The 25,674-nt window shown below is 28.2% G+C and overlaps 1 protein-coding gene across 1 annotated transcript in view; it reads right to left on the bottom strand.

Annotated features, from left to right (window-relative positions):
- LOC129964226 (nose resistant to fluoxetine protein 6-like) overlaps window positions 1–24,815 on the bottom strand; it is a 45,823-nt gene extending 21,008 nt beyond the window's left edge. Inside the window, exons 1-3 of the mRNA XM_056078949.1 lie at window positions 24,264–24,815; window positions 7,074–7,321; window positions 88–202 (exon numbers count right to left, since the gene is read on the bottom strand). Coding sequence (XP_055934924.1) covers window positions 88–202; window positions 7,074–7,321; window positions 24,264–24,582 — 682 coding nt within the window. The 5' untranslated portion in view covers window positions 24,583–24,815. The remainder of the gene's footprint in view (window positions 1–87; window positions 203–7,073; window positions 7,322–24,263) is intronic.
- Window positions 24,816–25,674: the final 859 nt, after the last annotated feature.

The raw sequence follows: 25,674 nt of genomic DNA, 5'->3' as shown, positions 1-25,674 counted from the left end.
AATGTATGAAGAGTTTTGGCATTTAATATTTGGTTTGTATTTCTTACACAATATATTAGATACCCTAATATCAAAAGTAATACGTACTGAGTTTGACTAGTTGTTCCAAATCATCTGTTGTACATGTTGAAGGAAAACAAAGGCCAATAAAATGGTTCATGTAGTTTGATTTCACAGGGATATATGGAATCACTTGGACTATCTAAAATATAGTTGGTAACGTCATTTTCAGATAATGTTCATTTATTTGTCATTGTACAGAAACTAAATTACACAACTTAATCCTATAAAATTTTCCAAAGTGTGTTGGTGTACAAAGGAAGAAAAGAATATTGAATTTAAAATTCAGAAATGAAGCAGAGCTGAAATAAAGCCTTTTTTTTATTATTTCAGTTTTTCTGATAGAAAATTTAAATTGCAAATATTAAAGTATCGAAAATTAGATTAATTCATTGATTCTAAATTGAATAAGAAGAAAAATGATAAAAAGGAGAGAAAAGTCTGCAATTTTGAAAGAAATTTTTGAAATTGACTTTAGGAAAAAACAAAACATTACATTAATAAAAAAATACATGAAATTTCTCACTTTTAAAATAGGTAAAAAAAAAGAAATACAATGAGAAAGGACATTATTTGCCGATGAAAAAAATTAGTTGAATGGCAAAGAAAGTTTTCAAAATAAAAGTTTACAAAATTGATGATTTATTTAGTATTTAGGAAAAATTTTCCCAGAAAGAGTTGAATAATCAAGAACAATATTCTCCTTAGCTTAATTTAACCTCCGCTCAAGGACCAAATTATTTCATTTCTCTAGATATATGGATAGCAAGCTACCAATCAGTGATTTTATTCTCATTTTTTTGGTGGACCTTGTAATGTTGCGAGTCAAGTTACCTCCACTCCACTGCATATATCTTAAGGATACTCTTAAGGATGTTATACTGTGACCGATGATTACTCAATCATCGTTGACCGTTCATTCAATCACTGATGACCGTTATTACTCAATCTTAGTTTCATCCGTGGAGCTATCTGACATTCATTCAACTTCCCTAGATGCTTCTCTAAACCAGCTGTAAATCCTTTGTAATTTGCTTGAATTAGACAAATTACTTTTATCGGGATGACCTAATCATCAATCTTATCTAAGAGGATTTCAAAATGAAATCAAGATGATATTTTTATAACTTTATTTGTAAAAAAATTATTTCATATATGAAACAGTAGAGTTCGGAACAATTTATAAAAACTTAAATAAATTATCTAGATTTCATAAAACAATTTCTTAAAGAAGTAATTTTTAATAAAAATAAACTAAAAATTAATTATCATTCCTAAGTTTTGTATACAAATAAGTACCCAGCCATGGAGGATTAACTTGTACTTTGAAATATCCGAAAGAATGGTGCGGAATTGAAGAAAGATATCCGGCTTTTAAAATGAATGTTCAGAATTATTTAATACTTTGCTTATTAATATCTAGCTCCTATTAAAAATGATTAACTGGATTTATTCGTTTATTAACCTATTCTCTGAATAATTGTCTCTTCAATTTATACCATACATAAAATAAAATCACGTTAATGTGACTCATTTAAATGAATAAACTTGAAGGGATATTTTAGAAAGTAACGAAAGAATATTTTTATTTATGACTGTTTAATTCTTTCTTCTTTTTTAGTTAGTAATTTTTTTAAAATTAGATATTTCACTATCTAAATCACTTCCTGGAAACTCTTTCCTCTTTGTCGTCTCAAGTTCCCGATTCCAGTACGTTACGAGTTGAAGGTCAAAAATTTGGTCACTTCAATAAAATTTATATTCTGAAAACATCAATTATATATAAGAAAACACCTAATGTGATTCAACTAATTATAAATTCTGCACTACATCTACATCCCTGTTCTAGAACGTACTTTTTTAAAATACATATTATGTAAACAAATATATAAAATGTTAATAGAAATACTTGTTTAAAAAAACCAACACTCGTCAAAGTTTGTTTGTTTCTTCTAGGAAAAATGTTGATACATTCTTTATTAATTCCTTAAAGGTTAGAATAAAGACACCCAATGAATGGATGACTATGTCAAAAGGAACATAAATACATTAAAACTAAAACAAAAAATAATCGGTGTTGGAAGCTGATCTTTTTACAATGCACTTACTTATGTTAGAGGAAAAATGGCTACCCGATGGCCTTCTGCGGTCGAGGACATTATTATTCTTTTAACAAGACGCCATGATTGGAAATGAATGCATTTCTGGACAAATTAATGATATTTCTCATCTCATATGACTAGGAAAGAAAATGATTCAACTAGGAAAAATGAAAGGGCCGTCGCTTACATCATAAATTCAAGGGGAGAAATGCTGTCTAATCGTGTCACGTTCTTCCTGTTTTATTTAAAAGAATTTAATAATTAGGAAAGTGATTTATTCTAGTATTAAAATTCTGAAAGCTTCTGAAATGTGATAGAAATAAAATATGCTTTTTATACACATTGACTTGTTTGAACAGATTACTGTGTTATAAATAAAATTTAAAGTAGATAAAGTGGAAAATAGTCCGAATTTAGGCAGAATTTACTCTGTAGAAAAATACTTTTTCTTGTATATGAATTTTACAAAGATAAAATATCATAATTAATAATAAATTCGACTTCGAGAATCTAAATCACTTTTCAGATATACGTGTATGCAAACGCGTCATTTTGAGAGATTATCTATTTCTCTATTCATCTGTCTATCTTTCAGTGAACACGATGATTTAAAACTAAATAACTACGTTAAAAAGTTGATTTTTTTACGAAATTAAATTTTTTAAATTTAATGTTCTTAATTTTTAAACACGTTTCTTTATAAAAGCGTTATAATTTTGTTTCCGTTACATGCTATTTTCATCTTTAGATGCAATTTCCTCAAATTCTAATCTTTGATAGTTCTTACGAAAAACCTCATAAATTAAAATAAATAATCATGTGATACATACTTTTACATATTCTATCACATATTTTTTGTTCAAATTTGATATTACAATTCTTTAATAGTTCTGAACTATGGAATAAACAATCTATTCATTTAAAAATATTTTATAGTTCTTTTCCTGCTACATAATAGGAAAATATAGGAAATATCATGTTATTTATCATCTGAACTCCAATATTTATAGAATGGATAGAAGCACAGCTTACTTTTTTAGTTAAGAAATAGATTATATATTTCTGGAGTTATCTGAAAATTTTAAGCAAATCATTTGATAAACCTTTAAACTAAAATATTTTTGCTTTATACCTCTTTTTTAGCCAAAATATGTCCTTTTATTCCAATTTTTTTAACAATTGCTACTTATCTAGTATATTTTGGTTTCATAGATGTTTTTCCAATCTTTTTTTTGTGCAAATATTCAAACATATAACTATTTTTGAATGTTTTTGAAATAATTCATCCCGAGCGTAGTCGCATAACTTCACAGTCATAACATCAAATGGTTTTGATGAAATTTCATATGCCGTCTGAACAGCCAAATTTTAACTTATTATTGAATTTGGTGTAAGTTTTTCTATGTCTATTCTACACATGTCTTCTGTCTGTCTATATCTGTAAATCTGAATATCGGATTATTTAAAAATTTAGGTTGATGGAATTCAGTAAGTGCTTCCACCACCAGAGTTAACAGTGTAAAAGTATATATTTTGGACTATATCTGATAATAGGTTGATATAAATTGTGGGCTGCCTATCGGTTTATTTAAGAATATGGAAATTCGATTACACAAAAACATAATTATTGATATAATTGTAATTTGATATGAGATCTTGTATTCAAATTTTTAGATTTGGGCAAAATTTTGGATTCATTGAACAAAAGGGAAGGGTTTCAAATGCATATCGATTATTCTTTAATATAATAAAAAAATTAAAGTGTGCAAACTATACAAATATAAAAACAGTTGAGAAAAAAAATATTTCAATTTTTTAATGTATAAACCATTGGAAAAGAGGCCAATTTTAGACAGAAACTTTAGAGCGTCATTTATATATCTTTCAAAGGGGTGATGTAAAACGATGATTAAATGGAAATGTATATTAAATTTAGATAAATAACTTTAATCATCACAAATCCAATGCAATTTATTAAGTAAATTTTTTATTGCAACCTTTAAGTACTTATTTTGCAGTTTTTAAATTCATGCAAGCATCAATTTAATTACAAATATTTAATTACCGTCTGGTATGATTGTTACCTATGAATATGAAATATCACATTACGAATGTAATTGACTTTTATGAATGGATCATCGCTAGGGCTTTTGACAGAAAAAATATGTTTGGAGATTTTTCAATAGAATCTATTGTGGCTTTTGAGGAATTTCTTTACTTACTCGTTCATGATCATTTAAATTAGCTTTAGGCACTTTACCTGTCATTAATTCAATATTTTTGAATAATTTTAACCAATAAGCTTTGACACAGGATATGGGTGTCAAATAGAGCACCAAATGCACACACACATAACGCATGACATCTCAAAAACGTCAATTCAACGTCACCTGTCATAACACACACAAAAACATATCACAAAACACCACACACGCGCGCACGCGCGTACGCACACATAAATAAAATCCTGGATACTCAAAGATGTGCTTTATTGTTGTAGAATACGGCCTTTGTTCGACCGACTAGTTTGGTGGCCCTGGCTAATTCAATAGTCCGTCCCTTACTTTCTTAGTGTGATATGTTAGTATATTTTCTGTTTTTTTCTGTGTTCTTTTTGGAAATGAAAGGAGGAAAATTCCCGAAATTCCCTTCGTTTTCTAGGAAAAGTTCTCCCTTCAATAGGAAACATAAATATAATTATTGAATCAGATTATTAGCAAATGTGAGGACGATGTAAATGAGGTATAACGAATGTTTTGCGGCATATGAAGGAAGTGTGTTTTTATCTTTATAATTGTCACGAATGAATAGAGTGTGGGGGGAAATAATGTATTAAAGAGAAATGAATAAAAAGTGCTTTACTGCATTTAATATATTCAGTACAACCGCTGATAACTTGCTCCTTTAAAAAAAATTATTTACACATCTGCCGTCATTTTTAGAAGTTTTCTATCATTAATGTGTTTGTTTTATTAGATACTAGCCGCCTTTGGCGACCAGCCGGTTCGCCAATCTTAATGTTCGTTAAAATTTTAATAATTAAATATTTTATGCAATTTCTACTTTAATAGCTTCTTCATCAAAATATTTTAAAACTTCAAATTTTGATTATCATATAATTCATTCATAATATTATAAAGGCCTTCAGTCATAACGTAATATGTATCTCTCTCATTTTCTGTTAGCACCCGTAGAATTTATGCTTTAAATTAAAGTGGAAAGAATTTATCTTCAATTAATATAATAATATTTTTTGCTGAAACAAAGCATTTTTTTATAATCTGATTACTGAAAATAGAGTCACTCAGCGTTTAAACTTTATGGGCACTAAAGAATATTTTTTTAAATTTATGTAATATCTCAAGAGTTGGTCAACAAAATTTTCTTAGATTCATTATGAGCAGATCGATTCATTAACAATGTTTAAATTTAAATGCATCAAACACTAAGAAAATAAAACGAATCGTTTAAAATAAACGGTTGAAAACAGGTTTTAAAAAAACTACTTAAAAAACGTTGTACTTAAAACTATAAGCATATACATGTTGTCATGGCAACAATCAGAACAGAATGCGCATGCGTGAATTTTCTTCGCCGGTTACGTAACGCAAATACGTGATTTTTTCTACGCCAGTTGGGGTAACGCTATGCGGATTAGAAATTTTTAATTTCCTTTATTCTGTTTTATTTTAATTCAAAAGTACTTCAGAATGAATCTGAAAGATTGATTCATTAACAATGTTTAATTTTAAATGCATCAAACATTAATAAAATAAGCAGAACCGATTGAAATAATCCGCCGAAAAATTTTAACCCTAGCCTCATTACTGTTGGGAGAAAAAAACAACGGAAGCCTTTCTCGTTTGGCGCTGGGGATAATGGAAGATTTTTTTGGCGGAAAAATTGGCGGTGGGGAAAATGGAAGATTCTTTTGGCGGGAAAGTTAGTTTTTAATTAATAATTAAAATTCTAATTAAAATTTCAAAAAAAGGGACCCCAGGTGCACATTCCCGACCTCTAAGGTATACATGTACCAAATTTGATAGCTGTATGTCAAATGACCTGGCCTGTAGAGCACCAACACACACACACACACACACACATTGAGCTTTATTATAAGTATAGATTATTTTGCTCCATTTTAACATATATTTTTCTATTATTAATTTGTATTTTTTTCAATTAACTTTTCGATTATTTGAGGCATTATTGATCGACAAGTAGAAATTTTCCTTTTCTTTTCCCATTCTTTGCTGTTTGTGTAACTTTAAATGAAGAATTTCCATCAGATTTAACAATGCATTCTGTTGTCCTTTCTTTAAGTTCCTAATGGCTGCTATGAATAAAATGTGTTCTTTTTTCATTAAAGTAAATTCTTAAATGTATTAATAGATAAATTTCTGTAAAGATTATACATTTTTTTTTTAAGAAAAGAACTTTCAACTATTCATTTATTACCTTTATTGGATCAAAAATCTAATTATTGTTTTTATCGCTTTATTATTAAATCATACAAAATTAATTTAAAAAAAGGATAAAATTCCATGCAACTTAAATTTTATTAAATTATTTAATTAAATTGAAATTGCGCAAAAATGAATTTTAAGCAATGCAGTATTATATTATAAATCATAAGCCCCATTATAATTGTAACACATTGCCTTTAAAAATCGATAATTTTGACAAAATTTAATCCAATATTATCGATTATTAATTTTTCTTCTCTGAAGTGCTTATATCGATCACACTTTAGAAGTTTATTGTCGCTAAGACTTATCAATAACAAAGTAAGACAATGCATATATCGACCTGGATACTTTATTAGCTGCGATGGCAAAAGGAAACAAATAAAATGTCTGATGGCTCTCTTTAATATAGGAAAAGTGCTTTTATTGAAAGGGGTCCACTTACGTCTTTCAGCTTTCCAAGGTCAGACGCATTGATCAGGCCACGGTGATATTTCCTAGCTGTTTCGATCACCACCTCCGGGAATCGTATTTTCACCCTGCAGTACTTCCCATGGAACATCGCTTCTGTCGCTTCACTCGTTTCTGCCCCTTTGCTCGTGATAGAAAGATCAAGACATTCATCGTAGTTGCCCATGGAATAAGCAGTCCCCTTTAGAATGCCAGAAGAGGGCTTGCCCATGCTGTCCAGCACTTGAAAAAGTTTAAAGAAGAATAGTTTAAATATTATGTTCCTCTTATGATTCGTAAAAGAGGAATACACATTAAAATGCATAAAAATTGTTTTATTATAGAAATTTATATAGAAGTTATTGTGTAAACAAATTACCCACACTTTTACATAAAAATTGACACCTTATATATTTATTCTATAAGGAATTTTCGTGCAATACATCAACTATTACTTTTAATTTTAAATTATATATTTTACATTACATTTTCCTATTTTTATATATATTTTTTTATAATTTATAATTTTTATTCATAGTTTCAATAATTCATTTCATACCATTTTTTTTTATAATATTTCAACAAATTTTAAGAACTTATCAAAATAAGTTATTTCGAAAAGAAACTTTCAATATTTTGAAATAATAGTTATTATGGTTTCTTTTCCATTAACACATATCAGAATAAAGCAGTAAATGCTAAACATACAAGAAAATAGTTCTAAAGATATGTTTTATATTAATTAAAAATCAGTTATTTTCTATTAATATAATATATATTAATGATATGCATATATATTAACAACTTTTAAACGATGATATACCAATTAATCCTGAAAGTTTCTTTGTCAAACATAGCACACGTCGTTAAAATAATTTGACAGCTAGCAGGAAGTATTTATTTGGAGGAAATTATGACTTTAATGTTACAGAACTATCTATATTATTTGAACTAATCTTCCTAAGTTGGAATGAATAGCTAAAATTAATGTTAAATTAAATGCATCAAATGATCATTGAAAGTATTCTTCATGTATTTTATCAATGAACCAATTTTTAGATAAGGATATGAGTAAATGTTTTTCATTCACGAAGTAGCGATTCCTGAAACTAAAAATGAATAACTTTTATAAAATATAATTATTACTTAATAAAATTGTAAAACATGATAATTGCATAAAATATTTTCGCTTCACAGAATATTGTATAGTTCTTATTTCCTTCGTGTAATAATATTTGTTTAGCCAATGTTTTGAAAAATACTATTATCAATACGGCTCAAGCCATTTCGTTGTTTTCATTCATGGAAATCTAGATTTTTAACTTCTTGAATTCCTAGAAATGCTTGTGAAACTTCTTTGTATGTTTCTTGAAAATACTGAACAATGAAATTTTTTAAATTGACACACAGCAAAATGTATTTGCACATGCTTACTCTTTGTTGTTCTTTTAGTTTTTAAAAATATTTATTTAATCTTCAATAGTTCTATATCCGAAGAGTGTGTAATGGGCATACAAAATTGGCCAGAATAATATAAAATATTTATATGCTAACCAAACATATCACATAGAACCTGTTTGTTGGTGAAAAAAAAATTCAAGTTTAATTTAGTTTAGTTATATTAATGTCCCGTTGTAAAGCAACACTAGGGCTATTTTTTGACGGACCTCGTAATTGTGAACCGCGGTCAGATGACGAGGACGATACCTGAGCTGGCACCCCCCTCTCCACACCGCACCACACCAACGGGAGGACGGAAAAAATTTCAAATGTATACTGCAATTTTACTGCAACTTACGTTTTGAGAAATGCACATGATATCGAAGCAATTTTCGTATTAAAAAAAATGGCTTCATTTAAATTTGTAAAGTATGAGGGAAAAAACGTAGAATTTGAGGATAACTCTCCAGAAACATCTTTCTTTCACTTCTTAAATTCATGTGATGATTATTTATGAATATTTCAGAAAACAATGGATCAAGAATTCTATATATGAAATTCCAAATTAACTTAGAATATTCTAATTATAAAAATTATCCAAATAAATTGATGGAAAAGATTTACGAAATTTTATCTATTAAGACCATTTGCTAAAAAAATTATTCGAACAGAAGAAATAAATGGATATCTGTTCTATATATTTTGTTCTAAGTAAAGTTTTTTTTCTAGATTTTCTATAATTAGATTCATGTGAAAATATATTTTTAACCATATAATTTTGAAGTACATCATTAATTATATAAGAAACTTTTCAATAGTTAAATAATTAAATATATATATATATATACCTGCTGTTGAACTATTAAACAGCAGGATATTTTGCATTGGTGCAATAAAAGATGCCAAACAGGTGCATTTGAGTTCAAATAAATAAAAGAGAGGAGGAACCTGCTCGATGCATTATTATTCTGTCATATCAGTTGATGACAGCAATTTTACTGTATTTCTTTTCTTATATTTCTTTTGTATTTCTCTTTTACTTCTTTTTTTTAGAGTGCTGTTACAAAAAATGTTTTGAAACCTTTAGAATAACTCACACAGACTGACTGCTACTTGCCTAAAATAATACTTCAGTTGTAATTGTTTTATTTGTTCTATCTGTTTTGAAATATTTAATATGTATTATATATATTAATATCAATACAACTTTTCTTTAAAAGCTTTTTATCGAAATTATTATAGATCAACTAAAATAATAAGAATACCTCAATTATTTTAATTAAGATGGAATTTTCAAAATATTTTAATTAAAATTTTTCATAAATTGATTTTTATATAACTGATTTCGAATTTTATATTGTTGATTAAAGAGCCGATTGATTCCTGTGGCCGGGATGAGACCCAGTCCTTTACAGCGTCCTTGAGTTCACCATCCAAATTGAAGCGCTAACCTTTTAGATGTTTTCTCAGAGAACCAAACACATGAAAATCGCAGGGCGACATTTCCGGGATGTAGGATGGATGGTCGAGCTGCTCCCACTTAAACTTTGCCAGTTTGTGGGACCCTGGAGACGTGTGGACGCGCATTATCCGGGAGCAGAACCACACCTTCCATGAGTAGCCCCGGTCTTTTGTTCTTGATGGACCTGCGTAGTCTTTGGAGTCTTCTGTCGGTAGTCTTCTGTCCATTTCCATCCTATCTTCATATACACTGCCACGTAAATTGTACAGCGCTCTTTATAAGAGCATCTGCTCTCTCCTGCGCATGCTCCGATCCAAGCTGGAAACTCCAATCGCATCCCTAGATGTTTCGCTAACTTCTTCCACAGCGGCATAGGCAAATATATTAACGGTTACGTTGTTACAACGCTTCGTACCTTTTCATTTGAACACCCCTTGTATATTAAAAAATGAAGTCATTAAAATTTAAAGATAAGGACAATTTCAATAATGTGAAGTGCATTAAAAAATTCAGTTCAACATGGTTTAAACAGTAATATTAAATATAATGTTAATAGATAATTATTCGTGTTTGTTAGGGCGATATGAAAATGTTAAAGATGTTGTGCGAAAGGCAATACGAAAAAACGAAATTAAATCAAATAGACTAGCATGAGCTGTTAAAGGTGATATTTATAAATGTCTCCAAATGTATTGAAAACGTTATGTAAATTAAAAATTATGCTATAAATCCTTTTGTGCTTAAAGTTTTACATAGGATGTAGGGGATTTTACTGTTAATGAAATTTACTATTTTTAAATTATCATGATATTAAAATAAGTTCAAACAATGAAAATTAATTCCAATTTATTTTATATAGAGAGTTAAAATTATCCTTATAAGGTGGTAATTTTTTTTCCTCTATAGATATTCAATGGGGTTCTACATAATGAAATATTTTACATTACAGGAACAAACTGAGAAAGTTACTAAAGAAAGATATATTGTGGAAAAATGAAACATCAGTATAAAGAAGGAATTTTGCTAGATAAACGAAATTTGGGAAACCATTTTGCATATCTAAAAGATTCAAATTTCTTGCTAGAAGAATAAAATTGGCACTAACAGGGCCGCTATAAATAAGTAAATAACGTTTGTTTAAGTACGTGATGTAAACTTCAAAAACAATTTAATCTTTCATTCACAACTACTATTCCAGACGTTGTGACCGAAATTGGAATCCAGAATGCTTTTAAGAAAATGGGAAAGCAATATCAGTAAGTTATCTGGCATGAAAATAAGAATATTAGAAAGTACATTTTCTTTTTGTGATATCACAGAAAGATTTATCAAAAATATATCCATTATTTATAATGGTTGTGATCACAGGAAAATTTAAAAAAGAGACTCGTCATTCCAGTCATTCATAGGCCGATATTGAGAGGGAAAAACCAACATGATCACAACATGGTTGTGACGTATATCTACCTGCAATAATACTGTGAAGAGGAATTTGAGCTTTTGTTGATACTAGATTGACGTGTCAAACAATAATGTCAACATGAGTTTTGTTGATACTAGAGTAACATGTCAAACAAAGAAATCGATTACTTGAGGGATAGTATAGAACCAAATATCTTTTTAGCATTCATGCCATTAACAATAATCATACCATCTGCTATTTCAGTAGTGTCAAGCTAGAGCTCATCGGAAGAGTGACGATCTTTTGTATTCCCGGGTGGCAGGGTCAATAACAAGCATATGTTTGTTAGAAAAAGTCCATGTGAATATTTGGAACAAAGCTGTCAGTGTTATAAAAAGTGAACCTACATCAGGAATTATAGTCTGGGCAATTTCTTATGACAGCAACCGCACTCACATCTGCATTATGAGAACAAATCTGTACGTCCGACTGACAAGTGAACCGACACTGTTGCTTGTTTTTATTCCTATTCCATAGATCATTTTCTTTCTGGATAAATTTTATTCCGCTACTGCTTCAGAAACCGAACATGTTCTATATAATGTTGACATGTTGTTTCGAACGGTGAGATAATCGACTTGCATGTATTGGATGTTATTGGAAGAAAAACGCATCATCATTTACAATGAGTATGGGCCGTTGCTCTTTTACTGACCAAGTGTAATAGTTATGGAACTTTGTTCCAAAAATTAGATGCAACACTTGTAGATACACAATGATGTAAGTGTTTACAAGATTGTTTTCAAAATCGTGGTTACCATTGAAACATCATATAATATTTGAAATTGCTCTTCTCCCATATATTTTAACTTGTGACCATAAAATATTAATCAAATAAATTTACACTATTTACAAATTATTGTAATTAATGAAACTGCAGATTTAGAGTTAGAAACAGAAGGGAAGTTTACCCGATTTTCTTTCAATCAATTTAATTTTGAGATCTTCTTTGATCATGCACATTTGATTGTAAATGTTTTTTTTGTATTTATAGTATGTACATTCGCCTATCATTACTTACTGCATTCAGTATTTATAATAATGCTGTAGTAGTTTGTGTTTTTGTTTAGATCAATCATGGATTAAACATCTAATGTCAGTGTTAATATGTTATAAATATTCAGAATGTTTAGAGGTGATTGCAATTGATTGATCCCACATGGTTCATTATCAGTTATTTTGACAATGTACAACTAAGTATAGATGAAAAAGTAGGATTAATAATTAAAAATCATGTATAATTATTAAAAAAGCTTCTTGGAAATTTATTTAAATCATGGCAAATACTTTTATGATCAATTGTATGTATTTATTATGTATATGATGGCCTGGTACTTGTTAATTTTGAGATTTTGTTCTAATTATAATACTATGATTGCATTAACCTCGTATGAAAATTTTGAATATAAACCGATTTTAGTGTTGACAATAAGCAAACTATTAAAACTCTGTGGCCCATTCTAATTTAGATTTTATGTGATTTCAATTTCAAATTTGAATCTAATTTAATTAATTTACTAATGAGGAAAGCTTTTGATTTATGATTCTTACAAACTATTTTAGATGATTTAGAAATTGTTTTTTTTAATAAATGCAACACTTAATAATGGTTGAAAAGGAAATAACAAAGATTTTTGCTATAAATATTTTTAGAGAAATAAGTCCACAAGGTTAATTAATTTAGTTTCACTTGAAATGAGTGAATATATTCATTATATTTGCAACTTATTTAGCTAATTTTTTTACGATTTGATTAGTATATACTATTTTTATTGTATTTATTCGTAATCCAAAGTAGCAATTAAACAACAAAAATATGAATTCTAAATTATTAGTTTTGAACTAACAGTTTTCTGAAACTCCTTCAAGTAATTTCATTTAGATTTGCTAGCAAAGAACTGAATTAAACTTAAATGCTGCATTTACAGAGAAAAATTAAATAAGGAAAAAAAATTTTGATAGTTATATTGACATTTAAAATTGACCATTGAAGATTTTGAAGAAATTCTTCCCATATGTTAAAATCATGCCTTCTTGATTCAAATGAAACTTTTTAAAATGCGGCTTGAAAACTTAAAAGCTTTTTCGAATATAACTAATCTCTTAATTAGATAAAATGGTGAGAAAAATACATTAAATATATCGTAATAAATGGTAAATTAATTTAATTCAAAATATTGGTAATTAATAATGACATTTATAATAAAAAACAATAATTTTAAAGGCTATAAATATACAAACTTAATTACTGTCTAAAAATATTCATTGGATGCATAACAAGTTGCTAAGAAATACTTATTTGTTATATTTGTTCTTTTACGGCATTATAAATAAAACTATTATAAAAAATCTATATGCTGTGTAATAAAAATAGTTAATTTACTTCTATCCATAAAAGTTATTGTTATTATGAAATGTATTCATTCACATTTCGAAATTTTTGAGATAGAATTTGGCTTTTAAAAATCATACTCTTGATTCTCACTGTTCATTTGTATGGTGCAATAATTCATTTAAGAAATGAAAAATTCTCGATATATCTGTATTTTTTTTGTTCATTTACTTTTAAAATAAATGATAAAATTAATTTTTTTTTACTTTTAGGATAAACATTAGTATTTGCTAAGAAAATACTTAAGTAAAATAAAAAAGTGAAAATTTGTATGGACAAAAAAAGTGTCTTTTATATGATTGCATATAATAGTTGCAAAATATGATCTTTAATCAATGATTTATAATACGTAAGGAATTTCGTACATAAAAATTAAGTAAAAGACTACTGAACTTGTAACATCTCAGAAAATAGAATTTCCTATTCTTACATTCATATTATCTTGATATTTCAAGGTCATATCTCGGATTGAACAAATGCAAATTTTAAAATATACCGTTTTTATCATTTGGTTCACATATGTATGGGAATATTTTCCCAATATATTAATGACAGATTTTCCTAAATTTCTTATAATTTTCAAAGAGAAACGATCAGCCCATGTGAACATGTAATTATAAATTTAAAAAAAACATCAATTATATGATTTTAAGATGATAAAAAGTACTTTCTGAATGCCTTAAAATTAATAATTTAATCGTTGAGGGATTGTTACATTTATAAAGGGGAAGAGCTGGCGGCCTGGCATAGGGATAGCGCGTCTTCCCCGCGATCTGAGGGTCCCGGGTTCGAGTCCCGGTCTGGGCATGGTTGTTCTATCTATGAGATGTGTAAATGTACCCTCTTGTAAAAAGAGGTTGCGCACGCGAATGAGTGATGCATGAGTAGCAAAGTCGTACTCTTGGCCCTAGTTGGCGCTATTCTAAAAACAAAAGACGCTCCCCCTCAGGCTTTAACAGGCTTGTCCGTGGCAAGTGCCATAATAAAAAACAACAGAATAAAAAGGAAGAAAATGCTTCCTATTAAAAATATGCTGCCTCCAGTGATTTTCAAGGTCACATTTCGTATGGTATAAATATTACATTTTAATAATCAATGACAAAAATTATTATTTTATTTTATAATAATTATTTTGAGATAGAAAGAAGTTTCCGCTTTTAAAGAATTGTTGAATTACGTTTTGTTGTTTAAATCTTTTTTTTTTATTTCTAACATCAGATATTGTTGGAACAATTCTGAATATTTATTATTTATCACGATGAATTTTTTTTCCTTATCAGTATTTAATATTAATAGAAAAGTTTGATTAATTTTGATTCACAACTGAAATAAGCAACTGCAATTTATTTTGTTTTTGTATTTATGCGTCATTTTAAAAAAAAAAACTTTGACTTTAAATTTTGTTTTATTACTTCCCTATATTCTACTTATTACTTTAAAATAGCTCGTTGTCTTAAGAAAATAACAAGTGGTATAAATAAGGAAATTATTTATCATTATTGTAATTATTTATTATCACTGTAAAAATAAAAAATGAAATTGTATTTTATTGAAATTATTTATCTATTATTGTAATAGTCAAATCAGTTTAGCATATCGCTTGGATAAAAAAAAATATATCACATTAGTGTAGTATGGGATAAAATGTTTTAAAGAGGAAAAACAGAATTGAAAACAAGTAATAAAATGGCGTCCGGTAAAGACAATATTAAATTTCGAAGATGAATTACATAATCAACTTCACAGCAATAAAGTAGGTAAATAATAATTGAAAGATCACATTTTTAACGTTTAGTTTGTAAATGTATTACGTGAATAAATCACCAAAATATACATAACAAGTCTTCATGTTCATTTTTTTTAAAGATGCAAGTTCTTCCCATGTTGTAATGCAAACAATAGATCAAACAGCTTCGTTAACAAAATATTATGATGATTCAAAAGTGGTTCTTGAATGCAAGTAAATGTGACATAGAATTTCTGACTTATTTTGCATAACTCACTTGATACATGATAACAGCATAAGTGATTGCTGCATTTGCAACAGCCAAGAAGATGTGTCTTCCTATTACAAACATGCCACCCCCAGTAACTTTAAAGGTCACATCTCGAATGGAATTCTGCAGCAATGACAGATTTTGAAGGCATTGATTATGATTTGATTTGTCGCTGAAATACCGAGATACTCCACTATAACATTCCAAACAGATTTTCTTTAATCTTTCACCTTCATCAAGGATTAAAGATACACTGATGGTAATTTCATAAAACAAATACAATGGAGATATTAAAAAACATACTACGAAACCAATCATCCACTCTGAGTGGAGAATCTCTTCTTCAGATATTGCAATAGAAATGCTTAGGAATATAAAGCAAGTAAGCGAAAAATACTGCAATAAAGCGCATAAATTAAAAGCTCTATCAATCGTGTCTACCACAGAAGCGACTGCATTCAAGGATTTTATTTCATCGAATATGAATGACGATGGGTGTTGGGTTTGAAATTTCTTTTTCAGGTTCCTGCCGTACGCTTTGATGAGGTTTCCTGTCATTAAGTAGACATATTCACATAAAAATGAAAGTAAGCTACAAACTGTTCCTCTATAAATACAAAAAACAGTTGTAGATACCACAACGAAGCCAGTGAGAAACTCACGCATTTCGAAAGGTATATGAATATTAAACATTATAGAATTAACATATGGGTATATAATTTTAACGTACCTTTCCCATTCCTGATAAAAGAAAAAATAAAATTGCACAAATAGTAAAGCAATACCTACGACAAAAAGGCGAATAACTTTCAAGACCACATATTTTTCTTTCATGATAATCCGCGCATTCATAATATTACATTGGTTACACAACTGAAACAGTGCGTGGTTTATATCGCATTGCTTGAAATACAGCAGAATTTCAAGAACGAATCCACAAATGACTGATGAATAAGCTGTAAGCAGCACAGGCATTGAAGGGCTTAGTTTTTTCATGAAAAGGATACTGATTATAAAGGAGAATATACAAAGAATCCGTAGACAAATACTATATATTCTGAATATTTTAGATGTTACTAAACACTTATTAGATGATGGCATGATATTAACCGCACTCATCAGCGATAAAATGTGGCACAACTTATACAAACTATAGTATTTCATGCCAAAATTCCTTGTTATGGGCTTGTCTTTGTCCTTAAACGTGTACATTCTCGTTTTATGATTCGATAACAATATTCCAAGAATGAGTTTCTTTTCTGAACAGTACATGAAATCAAAATTTCCAAATGGTCTCTGCGATGCTGGAGGCTTCTCATTCGAATGTTTATATACTTGTCCTCTTGCAGTTTTCCTCTACAGTTCTGATTCTTCAACAAAAAATTCTTTATTTTCACTCATTGAAAAAATGTTTGAAATTTATGTCACTTTCACTAATTGATGGAATAAAACTCATAATGTGAAGGTGTTTGGCAAATATTTTGATCGATTTTTCTTAGTTACCAAGGTAAGCAAATAAAAGGCTATTGAATGTTTAGCAGGTTCGATGACTGATACTTGTGAATTTACTCAAATTAGAAAGTAAGCAAGTATATTATAATTTAATTCATTAAATCAACAAATAGTTCCATCAATTTTTAATGTTCGAGACAAATTCTATGAATCATGTTTGCATTCTTGATTTTGAAATCAGCAGTATGTTTCATATGAAATAATATTTTTCCTTGAAATTTGTAACTTCAGACGTTGATAAGATTGATGACAATGATATTACGTAATACCATGGACGTTCTTTTTTCTTTCATTAGTATTTAAAGGGAATGAAACATATTTGAAAATAATAGGGGTATAGCATATTCATGTAGAAAATTCTTCAGTGTTTTATATTGAAATTTGACTAACCTGTAAAGAATATGTGTTTGTCAGTATAAAAATGTAGATCTTCTAATTTTTTTTAATGTTCATGCAATGTTAAAATACTTTTGTATGTCATTTCAAGCATTTTTTTGATTGGAATAATAAGTCTATCTCTAACGATTTATAATAAATTGTTGGAACACGATAGGAATTGACATCTTATATATTAATAACAAAAAAAAAAAACAAAAAACAGGCATGCATGAATTTATGAATGCCAAAGAAATTGAAATCGCTTTAACATCAGTTGCCCAAATGAAGTCAAAATAAAACAAAGAAGTAAGATTTCTTATTTTTATTTTTTTTCTCTGGGGCAATGATATCTTCCATCCATAAAAATAGAGGCAAAGTGATGATAATAAAATATTCTTTAAAAAAATTAGCAATGGAATTATAAAGTTTACTGCAAACGATGTTATTAAAATTTAAATTATAAAATAATAATTTTTATGCGGGTTTTTTTTGGGGGGGGGAATTACTGCTGCTCTGATGCTTAAAATGGAATAGGTAATTTAATTCAAGGTGAAATTGGTGAATTCTAATGTTATTTAAAATATTAAATAACATTGGTAATATTAGTTGTTTCGAATTAAAGCGATCCAACTTAATAGTTGCAACTGTATCAATAAATCAGTGTTTTCTTTAAAAAAAATTAAAAAAGAGATTTTTAAGGATTACTTTTATAAATCATGTAAAATGTTAAAGAAAGATAAACGAATGAAGTTCGTTTGAAATGGATGATTACATTTCTATAAACTAAGTCAAATATCATTTGCATGCAGTTCATATAATTCAAATATCAATTTAAAGGAGAAAATAAAGTAATAAAATTTTCAAGTTTGCTAGTTTAAACTTCGGATTTACATTATGTAAAAATAATGCTTTTGTTTGGGGGGGCGATTTTGGTTTTTGTTATCATTTTGTGGATTCGATTTCGTTTGTATGGTAGAAGTACTAAAAACTTCAAGAAGAAAGAAAAAAATTCCATGAGACAGATGGTAACACTCTTTATCATCGGAAATCTATTAACTGCTTCTCTAATCATAATATGTACTCTGTATTTAAATGTACCTGTTCTACTGTTGAAATTGTAATGCTTCTGCACAATCGAACATTTCTCAGCGGCAATGTGCCTGTATCCTCCAAGACAATTCCAAAAAATATATTCATAAGAAAATTGTTTATATTTCGTAAAGAAAAAAGCTTTTAAATTACCGTCCTGTTAATAAGCATGCTGAAAAAGTTTTCAACAATGCGTAATTGAATTTTCCAATTTCTCTTTACTTATAAATAATAAAATTTAAAAAATCATATTTTCAGCTAAATTTATAACTTTTATATGAAGACAAAATAAATTGATTGCCTTCGTTTTTATACAAGGCAAATGAAACGTGTTGAAATTATTTTATACGAGGATCATTTTTTCAGTTTAATTATTTATGCTTACGGTTTCTGTCTTATTAGATTTTTTAAATATCTAGAACCAAGGACACACAAACAAGTTTAATCAAAAATGATAATTTTAGGGTTTTAAATCAAATTCAATTATTTTGTGCAAATTTGACTTCAAAGAAATTTTTAATTCAATTTCGGCGAAGATGGGAAATAAATATTGATAATCAGAGAAATATTTTTTTCTTCTTAGTTTTAATTAATTCTTTTAAAATTTCATTAGAAAGCCATACTTAAATCAATATACTTTTGAATGAGTAATTTTTTTACCTGATATAATAAAATATGGGTAATTTTAAATATTGTCCAAATCTTCCATTATTTTTCATTCGGTAATATTTAAAACCTACCTATGCTTATTTTTAAAATATCCAAATTATCTGTTTAGATTGAATTTCATTGATGCGCTAGTTTTTGTTAATAAAAGTAAAATATGTTTACAAACTCACAAATTTAATTAACAAAATTTAAAGGACCATACAATTTACTTTTTTTTCTTATCGTATATTCTTTTTTCTTTTGCTTTAAACTTAAATATATTAATTTTTTATGCTGTTGAGTTTGTTACCTTAATTATAGTTTATGAATATACTTTAGAGCCTAATATATATACGTAGCACTGATATTATATTTTAATTAATTAATTATATAATTTTGTTATTAATTATTAGTTTAGATTAATTAATTTATTATTAATGTAAAGTTGAAATATCTATATAGCATATATTTGGAGGATACGAAACATATCTGTTTGTGTGTTTAAAATCCCTCTGAGCAAGTTTCACATAATTATATGAAAAAATAACAGAAATTAGTTTATATATAAAAGAAAACGAGAAAATGAAGATGTCGCAGTGGTCGTGCTTAAGTTCCTTCGTGTACAGAATCAGTATTTCGCGCATCATCATTTTGATTAATTGTTTTGGAAGCATTTAGTTATAATTCTGACTTCATGCTTTGAATTTAGAATTAAAAGTTTAAAAATCTGTTTACATATTCTCATTTATTTATTAATACTGATTAATACATTTGTTTATTAATACTGATATTTTAGAGATATTTATACGAATCATTTTAAGAAGAAACAATTTTTACAGTAGGGTTGCGAGATGACAGCTTCATTTAAGTAAGAAAAATCATCAAATAAAAACATTATTTTTTGCAACGAAATACAAAGAAAGAAGCATTTATCTCTTGTAAGAACGTTCTTTTCGCTGGTGAGTCAAAACTCATTTTTTTTCATTAAATAGAAAGGTAAAAGTGTGTCGAAATTTTAATAAAGAACTAAATCCAGAAAATATTAGAAAATTCTATAAAATATGAAAGGGAAAGAGTGATGGTATGGGAGGGCGTATGGCTGACCGCAGGTGTTTTTGGGTGGCATTTATATAATCTACGATGGATTAGTATGTGTATATTAATCTGTATACTGATCTATTTAAAAACTACTGCATTACAACTTGGGATATAAACCACTTTTCAGTTCTATCATAATAATGACCCGAAATGTTGTGCATTCAATACACGCTTGTGGCAACTGCACATTTGTCTTAAAACATCCATTAAAACTCTCCGCAATTATCAGACTTGAAAAACATAGAAAATTTAGGGTATCAGTTAAAAGTTATTTAAAAAACATATTTCTAAAACAAATAATTGAAATGGCGTTTGAAAAATGTAAAAAAAAATCGGGAAAGATTATTATAAAACTCTTGTTCGATTCATGGCAACACTGCTAGAGCACGGAATTAGAAATAAAAGATATCCAATAAAGTATTAAAATAAAAAGTATCATGTATCTATGTTTTATTACGTAGATAATTCTGTACAGTGTATGAATTTTATATTATTTTTTTTCAACAATCATCAAAATTAGTAATGCGCTATTTGGGTACTGTGTAAATCCAAAATTAGTTTTTTTAAAAGTAAATACTGTGTTTTACTTGCTACCTAATTAAAAAATATTCCTATTTTATCTTTATCACGTTTAATATCTCAAATATAACAAAAGAAAAGGTAATATGTTAGTTTAACTTTGACTCGCTGTAATTAACTGAAGGAATGGTTGAATTTAAACTTTCGCAAATTTGTAAAAGCTTTACAGTTTTAAAACGTCTTTTTTATTTAATACCAAATCAATTTATTAGTAATAGTAAATATAATAGTATAAGTTTATTGAAAATATGTTCCGTATTGAAAAAGATAATTGAAAGTTGCTACTATTCCTTTTTTTAACGTTTCATTGATGGTAAAATATTTCATCTTTGTAAAAACTTTACACTTAAAAAAAACGCTTTTTATATTTAATACTAAATAAATTTATTAGTAAAAGTTTTAAATTTATTGAAAATATATCCCGCATTAAAAACGACATTTGAAAGTTGCTTTTATTCCTTTTTTTCAAAGCTTCATTGGTCATAAGATATTTCATCAATGAACATTTCATCATTTACCTCCAAGTCAAAGGATACCAGACGAAGAAGAAAATTTATGTGGAAATATTGCTTCATAATCTTGCAGACACCGATTCGAGAATCTTTTGCAATATCGATTAAAATAATTAAAGAAGTAGAAAATCGCATCATTTAGCAATTCTCTATTGAAGAACATTTTTTCCGATGTTAAGAAATTAAATCAATTTAAACAGAATATTTAAAATAATTTAATGTAAAAGAGTTAGTTATGAATTGAAATAGAAAATTAATAAAATAATCTATGGCCTGTAAATATAATAATATTAAAACATGCTTTCTATTTCTCTTTACTCATACTTTCAGCATTAGACATAATCACGTAAAAGGTCTTTAAAGGCGTTTCAGAATTCTTCCAATTTTTATGTCGAAATTAAATTTTGAAATGATTCTTATTATAGATAATTGCGTGAGGTGCTTTTATCGGATATTAAAATTCCCATTCAAGCTCCTTATTTTTATTCCATTTAATCGAAGTTATATTTGTATTGAGCAGATATCTTAAAAATGTTCCCGAAAAGTTTAACTTTCCAAAAGTTCTTTTGATAAATTTTCATTATATATGCTGAACAGATTGAAATACTCTTTGAAAGAATCACTTTCCATGTTTTTATAAAATTAGTAAAAATTCCTCTTAACATTGAATTCTTATTATTTTATTGATCGTCTTTATTCAATCGCAGCAATTTTTGATGGATTGTTAGATCAATTAAATATCTGTTAAAATTATGTCCTTGAAATAAATTTTCGTCATATATGCTGAACAGGTTGCAACACTCTTTGAAAGAATCACTTTCCATGTTTCTATAAAATTAGTACAAATTCAGCTTAGCATTAAATTCTTGTTATTTTATTGATCAATTATAACCAATCTCAGCAACTTTCGATGGTTTTTTTAAGTCGATTAAATACCTATTTTTAAAATATTAAAGGCTTATAAAATTTGGAAATTGATGTTCTAAAACTTTGATATCGTATGATACTTCACTTGATGCCAACATAAAGATGATTAGACCTAGTTTTTGTATCAAAATCACACGCTATGAGGAATTCCTTGACATCCTTGTGAGGAATGTCGACAATATTCGATATAAGTGACCACGTTTCGAGATTCGAGACTCTGAAATGATGAAATTGTTTCTCCGCTATTAATGCTTAAACATAAAATCCATATTTGTATCGAAATGGAAGTATAAAGATATAATTTTAAAGAGAATTATTGATTTAATACTTAAAAATATTATAAAGCAAATTTTATATCTCTATACTACTAAGTTCTAATAGTGTAAAATTACGATGAATAATTATGAATGATGCATAGATGTTATACAATACTTTTAATGAGTATTATTATTATTTTATTTAACAATTGAGAAACTTCTTCTATTGAGTAATATGTCATTATGAGGAGGAAAGCCTTAAAAAATTAAAATACCACTCAAATATCGACAAGCCTTGAGGAAAAACAAAAGGCCATTTAAATATTACATAAAAATTTAAGATTCCAACCAAGAACTTAATGGCAACATTTAAGGAAATGGATGAGTCGATAAAAATCTTCAGGTTTGAATTCTGATTCCACTAAAAATTCGCCAGTCTACTTGGTCTTAATGCTAACTAAATCTGATTCCGAGGATTTTATAATTCCTGACATTTGTATTTTTTTCAAATTACTTATTTTTCAAGTAATCATTTACTCCACAAATTTTAAAATAATAATAGTAATGATTCAATTTTAGTTGCATATTATTTGCTTTCTGTTTTAAAGAAACACAAGGAATACTTTGGAGCTATTAGTAAAAATTGTTGTGTAAATGTACACATCACGCCAGAGCTGGTATCCCTTCTTGATTAGGCACCATTGCTTAGGATACCAGCCAACTGAAGTTTAATCCTCGATATCAGATTTAACTAGATTCAGGTTCACATAACATTGACTTTTCTATTAAAAAGGGTTTCCAATATAATTTCTTTCTATATCGAAATTGTTAATTTTATTCGCTCTACCGTAGCTCAAATGTAATACGATCTCACATATTTTATATCACTATGCATTTTTTTATTAATGAAAATATATGTCACTTGCTGAAGATTCTATTAAGATCAGTTTGAATGAATCTTTAAATGATATGTCAGAATAAACGAAGAGTGACAGCTGCTCAATGTAATCTAATTGCATATTGTATAAACCGTTTCCATTATAAGGATGTGCAATGAATTTTTAAAAAAGCATTTCTAGCATCTCGTGACCATGAATCGATTCTATTTTCAGGAAATTAAGCTATTCATTTATGATATCAATTAAATTGAAAGAGATTTTTTAATTATAACAAAATTAGTGTATGGTTAGGAAAAAGACTTCTGTCGTTTTTTTTATCGAATGTATTTTCTTTTTATTTATTAGATATTTTGATTTATAACTGAAAGGCTTTTACTTCAGATCTGAGGTCATTTTACGTCCCGATAAGTATTTAATAATCTGCAGGTTTTATTACGCTAAGAGGAATTATTTTTATTATGAATTACTATTCGCATTAGCTTATCTGTTATATTTAATACTCTCAGCTTTAAAAATATTAAGGAAAAACTTACTTTTTATAGTCCATCCTTTCATTCGCCGGACATAACCAAAAATCTTCATCATCCCTCCCGTGCATTGTGGAGATAATTTTGCGTTACCTGAGCCCCCGATGACTTGAGGCAAAATTTGCCTCAAAAGCGAGTTGACGAATTCTGTAATTTCCTTTTCCGCCTCCTTATACGTCTGTTTCGGAACTTCTGTTGTCACCTCATCATCAACAACAACATCAGTTATTCCTCTATCCGCATTACTATCATTAACTGTTTCGGAACGTGCGCTACCGTTAAGCACCACCAGCAAAAAAAGGACATATAATAACCTGAAATCCATGCCTCTTTCACGAATATCCAACCTGCCTTCCACGGTTAAAATATCTCTTATGAATTAAAATACCATTTCGACGCACGAACTACAGGGAAAGAAACCTCAAATTTCATAAAAACCACTGATATTTTCCTCAGAATAGATTGTTTTGAAGTTAGGATAGGCCTTGAAGAACTTTTCCTCGTCAAAGACCTAACTTTCCGCCTGGACACCTCGAATTGTCGTTCTTTTCGATATTTCTTCATTTGTCAGGGCAAATAGAGGGATGTTGATGATATCCTGTGAGCTGGTCACGTGGGGGGGGGGGAGGGGGGAGTGTGGTGAAAACATTCCCTCCGATGAAAGGGAAAATGCTCTAGAACTTCGAGGCAGAAACCCTGCTTACAAATGACCTCTAATTGCGCAACGTTATTTCTGTGGGTAGAAGACTGACAGGTGTTGCTTTCGTGACTTGTTTAACAAGTATGAATTGACTTCTAAGACAATGATGTCGTTTCGAATAAGGGCAGTTTGGATGAGATGTTAGTGTAATTAAGTTAGCATGTGAGAGTGAATGAGTAATTTTAATATGAATGACTGCATTGATACTGCCTCTGTTCGAAAATATGTTAAATGCTTTAAAACATGCAAGTTTCTTGCCCGTATGTATGGTAACTATTTGGAATTTATTATAGAATTTAAAAACGCAATTTAAAACTAAAATAATTTTTACTAAGCCAGGGTCCATTTCTACCATTATGTAACTATAAGAGATCGCTTAAGAAAATCACAATAACGACCACTTGCTCATTAAATTAAATTATAATTTGTTTATTAGATTTTCACATCTCTTAATAAATATTTAAATACAACATGCATTTAATTATCATTATTAAGGTATTACGAACAATGCGAAAATAATAAGTCTGAATTTTATTGAATTTTTTTTTAATTTTGGGAATTTTTGGAAATTGCTGTTACAAAAAAAAAAAAAGAAAGAAATCAAAGTTTCTGATTACATGTAAAATTTTCTGATGTAATTGTTTCTCTTTCATATTTCATTGAGTAGACAGTTTATTTATAGCAAAAGCAAAGAAAAAAATTATGATTTTTATGACT

Source organism: Argiope bruennichi, chromosome 3 (assembly GCF_947563725.1).
Source record: "Argiope bruennichi chromosome 3, qqArgBrue1.1, whole genome shotgun sequence".
Lineage (NCBI taxonomy): Eukaryota > Metazoa > Arthropoda > Arachnida > Araneae > Araneidae > Argiope > Argiope bruennichi.
This window is presented reverse-complemented; position numbering and strand designations above follow the sequence as displayed.